The sequence below is a fragment of the Xyrauchen texanus genome, chromosome 39, assembly GCF_025860055.1.
Source record: "Xyrauchen texanus isolate HMW12.3.18 chromosome 39, RBS_HiC_50CHRs, whole genome shotgun sequence".
In the NCBI taxonomy this organism is placed as follows: Eukaryota; Metazoa; Chordata; class Actinopteri; order Cypriniformes; family Catostomidae; genus Xyrauchen; species Xyrauchen texanus.
This window is the reverse complement of record NC_068314.1, coordinates 8,293,834-8,304,278: the sequence shown is the minus strand read 5'-3', so window position 1 is coordinate 8,304,278 and position 10,445 is coordinate 8,293,834. Positions and strand designations below refer to the sequence as shown.

The window sequence follows — 10,445 nt, the reverse complement described above, 5'->3', positions numbered from 1 at the left end:
ATGTGTTTTTCTAATAAGAAATATATTAACACCAAATTATACAGCCACAACTGGCTCCACTATCAATTCAAGGGATTTTTAATTTGGGATAAAAAGTTCAATAATAATTTTATTATAAGTTGTTTCACTGAAAGCCTTTACCCCGAAAAGCCCAACAAAAATAGCATCCTGCATAAATTTGATACAAATTCAATAACTAAACTAAGAACAATTAATTTAACACTTCATATACCCCCCAAAATGAAAGAAACACATTTCAAAGTTATGAACAACATTTACCCCTCTAAAGAATTACTTAGACTTCGCTTTGGTATTGATGATAATGCATGCACATTTTGTGAAAATTATGATGAAACTACGGACCATGTTTTTTTTCTCATGCAACCTGGTACATATATTTTGGTGTGACATACATAATTGGATACAGCAAAAGATCTCTTCATTCCCGGCTTCTATCTCCAGAGATGACATACCATTTGGTTTGATATTGCAAAGCAAAGACAATAAACTCTGTTGTAATACAATTCTGTGCATAATATTTTTATCCACAAGTGTAGAGCTATAAATGAATCCCCAATTGTGTTATTTTTTTAAATGAATTTAAATTTTAAAATTTGAAATCTCAAAATATTCTAAAAGGTCCAAATGAACAAAAATTGTATGACATCCTAAAACACTTCCTGACTATAGAAAATAACTGAACTTAGACTGAATTCTCCCCTGGTACGACAATGCCTTATCACTGGGTTATTTATTTATTTCATTTTTTTAAATAAATTTTTTATTCACGTTATTAAGAGATGTTTCCTCTGAATGTTTTCAATATATCCTTATACTGAAGTTGTGGATTATATGTTGCCATGTTTGTTTGTAAATTCTGCAATAAAGAAAAAACACGGAATTTCCGGTAATTCACAGCATTGTCTCATCCCCTCCATAAACAATGTTATGGGCGTTTCCAAACAAAAGACAGCAGAGTGGACTTCAGAATGGGAGGTCAGTCAAACTTTAATTTATTAACTGCAGTTTTGGTATAATTATTAACTAATAACTAGTGTTTTCTAGCGATGATATACAGAGACTAAGCAATTGTGCTATGTCACTGACATTAATACTCAAAAACCTAGATCCAAGAGCTACACTAAAATGTATTTGGCTAGATGTATTTTATGAACTCATTCTCATAGCATGTACCGTAAACACCTCAAGGTAGCTAAACAGCAAGCTCAATTTCATAGCCTACTTGTTGCGCTTGTGAAACAATATTCATACGGGAGGTAAGAGCTTTCAATTTTATGATATGCACTTTATGAAATTTGCTCTACACAGGATCCATATAGCCTACAAATTGCTCACGTGGCATAAATAGCTTCCACTAGTTTTGTTACGCCAATACTTTCGCTCTATTATTGTGTCTAATACCGTGTATTTTAGAAGCTTTATAGCAATTTAAAGGTTATTTAAGAACACAAAAAGCGCCTTAAGGCCCACAATGGAGAAGAATAACCCTTATTGTTACCTCACAGAACATTTGACAGTCTTGAATATCCATTTCCAGGTGGCCCCACATTCTGGCCGATATGCGCAATGCATTCATGAAGTACATTCTCAAAATATTAGGGAAATGGGTTACTTTATCTTCTAAAATCCCAAAACATGCTATATTGCCAGTATTACATACACAATGAATTATAAAAAATCATTAAATGGCTTAATTCTGTAAATTACAGAAAGCTTCCATGAACATCTGCGGAGAGACAGCCGGTTCTTGAAATCGGACCTGCGTCTGGACACAGAGCTGGTGGATAAACTCATTCTGCAGCTCAACAGGATCTACCCACAGGTCCTGACTGACAAGGAGGCCACCAAGGTAATAGGTCAGATTCAGACAGATCAACTGTCACTATCCTTTTCTGTGCAAGTGCTGTACACTTGCACAGCTGTGTGGATTCTTAACCTATTCAACTATTCTGAAACATGATAGTTTTAGCTCATGTGTGATTTTTACTTTCAAATATAATCACCCCTTTAAAATACATTTTAAAATGTGCCATGGGAATCATATTTACCAGTAATATACTGTAATTTTATTTTAGATGAGATTTTCAAAATAATTACAAACTGAAATATAATTTCTTGAAGACGGCAAATACAACCGTCACTTATGCACCGATCACTGCTGCTGTTTGCCCCAAATAGCTACTGGCTCTATATCTGCTCTTACTTTAGGCAGTTTTATACTAAATGAGCTAGTTTTTACTTGCTTGTGTGAATAATCCAGTGGTATATCTTATATTATCAGAACAATCTATGCAACCAAGCAGGAAAAGCGTGCTACACAAATCATCAGAAAGATTTGATTGACTATTGATGATAAAATGTTTCGGGAGGATCTCGGCTTTCTAATGACATCTAGATTGAGTTTCTTGTCTACTCCGAGGCCAAGGACGGTGATATTGAAGGATTTAAAATGATTTTTCCAGAGAAAAATACTTTTTTGCAGAGAGAACAGAACCAGAATTGCATGCTTGCAAATTTAGGACAAAAAAAGCTTTTTTCATCATAAGATTATAAACATAAATAATATTATTTATGAATAATTAGAGACTTTTTTTATTTGGGGTTTTTTCTAAAAAAATTGACACATTTTTGGCAAATAACCCACACTACACCGATCAGCCACAACATTAAAACCACATGCCTAATATTGTGTAGGTCCCCTTAGCACCAACCACAATTTTACAGAGCGGTTATCTGAGTTACTGTAGACTTTGTCAGTTCGAACCAATCTGGCCATTCTCCATTGAACTCTCTCATCAACAAGGAATTTCTGTCCACATAGCTGCTGCTCACAGGTTGTTTTTTGTTTTTTTCACCATTTGGAGTAAATTCTAGAGACTGTTGTGTGTGAAAATTACAGAATATCAGCAGTTACAGAAATACTGAAACCAGCCCATCTGGCACCAACAATCATGCCACGCTCCAAATCACGAAATCACATTTTTTCCCCATTCTGATGGTTGATGTGAACATTAACCCTCGGAGGTCGACGGACGTGCCGACGCATCCTGCTGGATTTATTTCGTCATTACAGCGGACACAACATAAAATTCTCCGTCATTTTGAGGCATACAGATAAGTGTATGAGATCATTAGTGACTATAAAGGGTCTACTTTTATTTGTGTACACTCACAGTAACAACAAAACCTTGTGCTTTTGTAAAATAAAGAAAATAAAAATGGCGAGCTTTCCGTAGAGTCTCTGTGTTAGTGAGCATATTTCTGAAACACGTCACAAAAATGAACTGAAACTCCGCAAATACTTACCACACAAACATGAAACATATGTCTAAGGAAAGCTTGAAAGGTCTACTTTTAAATAAAACAATTACAATTTAAAACAAATATTCTCCTGCAATGTTATCTGTATGAAACAAAGCAATTTACAGTTTCTCCTAGCTCAGCTAATTATCTCTAATGTGATCACACCCACCAGCAGAGCGCTCCATTCATAGACTAATGTGCTGAGACGATCAAATCAAATATTAAACACCCCTGACTGTGTCGTGAAAACATATAGTTCTTTCACTTATCTGCACCTTTAAAAGACAGCACGATACACAAGTGAGAAAGCTCCTGGATAGTGACGAAGAGAGTTAACATTTTCCTCCGAAGTAGAGCGGGACTCCGATGAACATTTGTATTTTGAAGAGAGACTTGATCCAGTCGAGGATGCAATTTCGGACGAGTAAGCCATTTAATTTTCATTAGTTGACATGCTATTTTATGTAAACATGTACATATTTTACTAGTGGGACTGTTTCCAGACTTGCCAGCCAGGATTCAGAGTATTGAAATTTGAAATAGGTCCTAATAAGCAAGTTTTAGTTACATTTAAATTATATGCTGTATGATATAAATATGATATGAAAATAATATGAATGTTTAGATAATATTTTAACTAGTGTTTATGCTGCCTCACTATCATCAACAAAGCTTGTGCTTGTAAATATGTGTTCAGGTTAAGTGAGTAAAATGCACTTTAAATATGCCAATATTAGAAAATCTGCATATTATAATGATATCTGAAGGATCATTTGACACTGAAGACTGCAGAAATGATGCTGAAAATCACAAATTGCATTTTACAATATATTCAAATAGAATATTGTTTACAATATCACTCTTTTTACTGTATTTTGGATCAAATAAATGCAGTCTTGGTGAGCAGAAGAGACTACTTTTAAACGGTAGTGTAGGTCTAAAATTAAGTAAAGTCTTTATGTAAAGAAAATGTATAATCAGATTACTTTTAATTTAAAACTTGATTTTGATCATTAAGTCTCCTCACATTCCTTCTCTTTCTGTCACATTCCTCATTGATAGGCCCAGGGGAGGGGTCTTTTGTCTTCTCAGGTATTCAATATTCATGATAGTTCACGCCTCCTCACATATGATCCAAACACAAAAATTGTCTTACAAAAGTTAAATTACTGTATTGTTTTGTATGAATGAGTGATCAGGATGGTTTTCACATAACTGTGTAGCAAAAACTCTAGGCTACAAGATACAATTTCTTAAAAGGCTTGGGGACAAATGTTTAGTATGTGTTATATGGCTTTATTTTAATAATTTAAAATGTTTGTTTTTTTTCAAAAAACATGCATAAACATTATTTTCTCAAAAATACAAACATGTACACACATGTTGCTCACATTATTGTAGCCCAGTTTGTAATGAATACAGTGTTATCAGACTTAAGCCATTAATATGTTTTTAAGCAACTGAAAAAAGCACAAATGTCAAGGCATGTCAAAACTTCTCCAGGGCAAAAAACACCCTCAGACCCCAGAGGGTTAACTGAAGCTGCTGACCCGTATATGTATGATTTTATGCATATACTGCTGCCACATAATTAGCTGATTAGATAATCGCATGAATGATTGTTGATGCCAGATGTGCTGGTTTGAGTATTTCTGTAACTGCTGATCTCCTTGGATTTTCAAGCGTAAAAGTCTCTAGAATTTACTCAAATTCAAAAACATTCAGTGAGCGGCAGTTCTGCGGATGGAAACGCATGAGAGAGTTGTTGATGAGAGAGGTCATGAGAGAATGGCCAGACTGATTTCGAACGGACAAAGTCTACATTAAATCAGATAGAAATTAGGTTTTGGTGAACATTTTGAAGGATCTAACTTATGGCGTTTTGTGTTTTTTAAATATGATCAATACAATGCCACAATATGATGATTTTTAAATTATTTCCCCAATAAATTAGTTCAGGGATTTGGATGTTCCCACCTGTATCAGGCTGGCAGAGCTGCTGTCTCATCTACAGGAGAAAGGCGAGGAGGCATGTCAGGAGTTTTACCGTGCACTGCATCTTCACATGGAGGAGGTTTACTTCAGTTTACCCACACGCCTCCGACACAGAGGTCGGTTCAATGGAGAATCCTAAATTTTCCTCTCATAACTAGTCACAAACGTTTCTTTTGATAAGCAGAATTTTTTTTTAGGTTATTTATATTCAATTAGAATTTTGCATTGCAGTTTTCCAGTCATGGGAAAGACATGGAAAATGAGGAAAATACCTAATTGTCCTGGAAAATATTTATTTGTACTGGAAATGTTGTTATTATAACAAAAATGTTTGACTGTCACTTACAATGTTTTTGTTACACATACAAAGATACTGTAGCGACTCAGGATAGGTGTCAAATACCTATAGGCGGTAGTGTGGTGATGCGGCCATTACGCCTTGGGATGTGAATACATTTTGAAAAATTCAGCGAATGGGTCTGCTTATACTGAGGTTACCACTAGTGATCGATTCGCCACTAGAAGCCGCAATTTTTCTAATGGTAGCAGAATTGAAAAATATATGTTTCGGCATAGATTTGTGAAGGTAACTGATAGTTCCAAAAAGCAACTTTTGTCATCGATTAATTTGTAAAACCGATATATCGATCTACCTTTAGTTACAAAATGTAGGGTCCTATGATTTCCGTGATGTGGAAAACGGACCAAATCGCTGAGTCCAGTCATAAAAATGGCAATAGCGATAAAACACAGAATTATGCAGAATTTGGGAAAGAATTAATGTTTTAATGCATAATTAATCAAATAAAAATGTCCTGGTATGATGTATTGAACTGCAAATGGCTGGAATTTAATTGAATAAATATACACTGAAGAGCCAAAACATTATGATCACCTGCCTAATATGCTGTTGGTCCTTCTTGTGCCACCAAAACAGCACTGACCCGCCAAGGAATGGACTCTACATGACCCCTGTATGTGATCCGCAACGTGTTCAGCACTGATGAGCCAAAAAATTATGACCACTCACAGGTGAAGCGAATAATGTTGATCATCTCCTAACAAGGCCACATGTCAAGGTCTGTGTAGATTGGTAAGTGAATAATCAGTTCTCGTTGTCAAAGTGTTGAATATTGGAGAAATGGGCAGGAGTAACGACCTGAGCGACTTTGACAAGGGCCAAATTGTTATGGCTAGATGACTGGGTCAGAGCATCTCTGAAATGGCTTGGCTTGTGGGGTGCTCTCGGTCAGCAGTTGTGAGTACCTACCGACAGAGGAGATGGCTATCCTCTCTGGTCCAAACCGACAAAAGGTTTACTGTGGCACAAGTCTCAGAAAATGTTAATGATGGTTACGGGAGGAATGTGTCACAACACCCAGTGCATCACACCCTGCTGCGTATGGGGTTGCGTGGCTGCAGACCAGTCAGAGTGCCCATGATGACCCCTGTTAACAGTCGAAAGTGCCTACAATGGGCACATGAGCGTCTGAACTGGACCTTGGAGCAATGTGAGTGAGTCCAGTGAGTCCCGTTTACCTGGGGAAGTGATGGCACCAGGATGCACTGTAGACAACAAGCTGGTTCAGGGAGTGTGATGTTCTGGGCAATGGTCTGCTGGGAAACCCAGCAAATGTCCGGCCATTCATGTGGACATCAATTTGATGCATGCCATCTACCTAAACATCATTGCAGACCAGGTACACCCCTTAATTCAATTGTATTCCCTGATGGCAGTGGTCTCTTTCAGCAGCATAATGCTTCCTGCCACACTGTACACTTTGTTCAGGAATGGTTTTAGGAACATGATGACGAGTTCAAGGTTTTGCCCGGCCCCCAAATTCCCCAGAACTCAATCCGACTGAGCAAGTCCAATCCATGGCAGCTCCACCTCGCAACTTGCAGGACTGTTACAAGGATCTTCTGGTAATGTCTTGGAGCCAGATACCACAGGACACCTTCAGGGCTCGCAGAGGACCAACAGCATATTAGGCAGGTGGTCTTAATGTTTTGGCTCCGTTTATATATTACAACCGTTGGGGAGATAAAATTTCCTGGAAAATTGTGCCTTGAAAAGAGTGGGAACCCTTTGGTTGTACCTCTTTGAAGACATTTTATTAATTTTTTTGACGACCAAGTTTTAATCCTCTTTGTAGAGTCTGGAGATCCAGTCACGAGGCCCACAGACAGATATGTCCTGAACAACCGAAGTAAGTCAGCTTTTTTCTGTGACACCACATAAATGCATGCACGCCTACACCTACCATCCTAGAGGTGAAGTTTGATTGTTTTTTTTGTTTGGTTTGATCATTGCACAGGTCCTTTATTCTTCCTCAGTTGTTTCAGTGTAGCAGTAGGAGTAGCTCTGCTGTATTACTATGGTGGTAAGTACACAAACTTTGTCTATCTTAAACATATTTATACCAACATCAATAAACAATTCAACTCAATTCAATTCACCCCAGACTGAAAACACTAAAATAATGTTTTATTTGTATGATTATTAACTGCAGAGTCCAGGGAGGTGTCAGGCTCAAGCAGTGCTCTGGGTCTGGCTGCGCTTGGTCTTGGTAGAAAGGTGCGAGAGGTTCTAATCTGGTACACAGAAGATGGAAAATAATGGAATTTGTTTGTGCCTTTCTGAGAATTTTGACACTAAGTGCACTTCAGATAAAGTATCTGCAACAAAATTACCACAAATGATTTGACCTCAGGATTTTAAAAATAAATATGTACATAGAGTGTGTATAAAGTAATTTTTGCCATGAGTCAGGATTCCAAAGAAATACTTTTAAGGTTTAGTGCCTAAAGGCCCCAGCATATGCCATACAAAATCGAAGAATAAAGTAATTTAGAACAAAATCTGGCCAAAACAAGAGTTTTTTAGTTTGTTTTGGTGGTTTGTATCAGCTCGCCAGCACGAACATTCTGGAAATCTTCGTACAGGCTGCACTTTACTGCCACTGGTCTATGTCATCGGTAGGTGCTTTTCACACTGCGCTTGTTATCTTCATTCTAAACTCCACTTTTAACCCTGGGTAAAGCAACGTTTCAAACTTGTAATTTTGAAATGTGGTTAGCACCACATATTATAGTGTGTTGGCTAACCTGGTCTCAACGTGATAAAATCCATTTTTGCAAACTCGTTATACATGTCTTCAACACTAGAGGCGCTACAACAACTGTTTTATTCACATTCACACAAATCATAAGGTCAGAAGCTTATTAGGACTTTCTAAACACTTATTTTTCTCTCGATAACACATACACTGCTATGTTATGATATCGACACACTGTACTGTCGTTTGAAAAATTAGAATTTTTTTTATGCTTGCATTATAGACCCTCCTACAGTTGAAGTCAGAAGTTTATAAACGCCTTAGCCAAATATATTTAAACTCAGTTTTTCATTCCATTTTCCATTCCTGGCATTTAATCGTAGAAAACATTCCCTGTCTTAGGTCAGTTAGGATCACTACTTTATTTTAAGAATGTGAAATGTCATAATAATAATAGTACAGAGAATTAATTCTTTCAGCTTTTATTTCTTTCATCACATTCCCAGTGGGTCAGAAGTTTACATACATTTTGTTAGTATTTGGTAGCATTGCCTTTAAATTGTTTAACTTTTTTTTTAAGCCTTCCACAAGTTTCTCACAATAAGTTGCTGGAATTTTGGCCCATTCCTCCAGACAGAACTGGTGTAACTGGGTCAGGTTTGTATGCCTCCTTGCTCACAGATGCTTTTTCAGTTCTGCCCACAAATTTTCTATCGGATTAAGGTCAGGGCTTTGTGATGGCTACTCCAATACCTTGACTTTGTTGTCCTTAAGCCATTTTGCCACAACTTTGGAGGTATGCTTGGGGTTATTGTCCATTTGGAAGACCGATTTGCAGCCAAGCTTTAACTTCCTGGGTGATGCCTTGAGATGTTGCTTCAATATATCCACATAATGTTCCTTCCTTATGATGCCATCTATTTTGTGAAGTGTGCCAGTCCCTCCTGCAGCAAAGCATCCCCACAACATGATGCTACCACCCCTATGCCTCAAGGTTGGGATGGTGTTCTTAGGTTTGCAAGCCTCACCCTTTTTCCTCCAAACATAACAATGGTAATTATGGCCAAACAGTTCCATTTTTCTTTCATAAGACCAGAGGACATTTCTCCAAAAAGTAAGATCTTTGTCCCCATGTGCACTTGCAAACTGTTTTGGAGCAGTGGCTTCTTCCTTGCTGAGACACCTTTCAGGTTATGTCAATATAGGTCTTGTTTTACTGTGGATATAGATACTGTCTACCTGTCCTCCAGCATCTTCACAAGATCCGTTGTTGTTGTTCTGGGATTCATTTGCACTTTTGGCACCAAACTATGTTCATCTCTAGAAGACAGAATGCGCTCCTTCCTGAGCTATATGATGGCTGTGTGATCCCATGGTGTTTATACTTGCTTACTATTGTTTGTACAGATGAATGTGGTACCTTCAGGCATTTGGACATTTTTCTGATGTCTTGGCTGATTTCTTTTGATTTTTCCATGCTGTCAAGCAAAGAGTCACTGAATTAGAAGGTAGGCCTTAAAATGCATCCAGAGGATCACTTCCAATTTAGCACACCTCCTATGAGAAGCTAATTGGCTATTTGTCTAAAGCTTTCACATCATTTTCTGGAATTTCCAAGCTGCTTAAAGGCACAGTTACCTTAGTGTATGTAAACTTCTGAACCTCTGGAATTGTGATATAGTATATTAAAAGTGAAACAATCTGTCTGTAAATAATTATTGGATAACTTACTCCTGTCATGCACAAAGTATATGTATTAAACGACTTGCCAAAACTATAGTTTGCTAATATGAAATCTGTTGAGTGGTTACAAATTGGGTTTAATGACATCAACCTAAGTGTTTGTAAACTTCTGACTTCAACTGTAGTTGATTTTTTTTACATTGAGTCTTGTGCATCTACAGTGATGTGGCGGGTGTCTAACATTCGCAAACAGTATGTCGTTGCTCAGCTCGAACTTCTTTTTGGCTCTGAGCGAAATGGAACTTTGCTGTGAGTTTGCCAAGGCCTTAAATCTGGAATCGCATGTTCCACATCTTTTTTTAAAGGTGCATCAGTGATTTTGCT

General features: G+C 37.3%; 1 protein-coding gene across 2 annotated transcripts; it reads left to right on the top strand.

Annotated features, from left to right (window-relative positions):
- The first annotated feature begins 957 nt into the window (after positions 1-957).
- Positions 958-7,981, top strand: LOC127632469 (caspase recruitment domain-containing protein 19-like). 2 transcript variants are annotated; one of them, XM_052111051.1, is made up of 6 exons: positions 958-996; positions 1,731-1,870; positions 5,339-5,435; positions 7,476-7,529; positions 7,638-7,703; positions 7,833-7,981. In XM_052111051.1, exons 1-6 carry the CDS (start codon positions 990-992, stop codon positions 7,937-7,939), a joined length of 471 nt encoding a protein of 156 aa, XP_051967011.1. In that variant the 5' UTR covers positions 958-989; the 3' UTR covers positions 7,940-7,981. The 2 variants fall into 2 exon arrangements, with proteins under 2 accessions (XP_051967011.1, XP_051967010.1); XM_052111050.1 differs by having other exon boundaries at positions 5,279-5,435.
- Positions 7,982-10,445: the final 2,464 nt, after the last annotated feature.

Coding starts and splice junctions, on each gene's coding strand:
- LOC127632469 (XM_052111050.1), top strand. Junction 5,436..7,475: donor CACACGCCTCCGACACAGAG/GTCGGTTCAATG, acceptor TCCTCTTTGTAG/AGTCTGGAGATCCAGTCACG. Junction 7,530..7,637: donor ATATGTCCTGAACAACCGAA/GTAAGTCAGCTT, acceptor ATCATTGCACAG/GTCCTTTATTCTTCCTCAGT.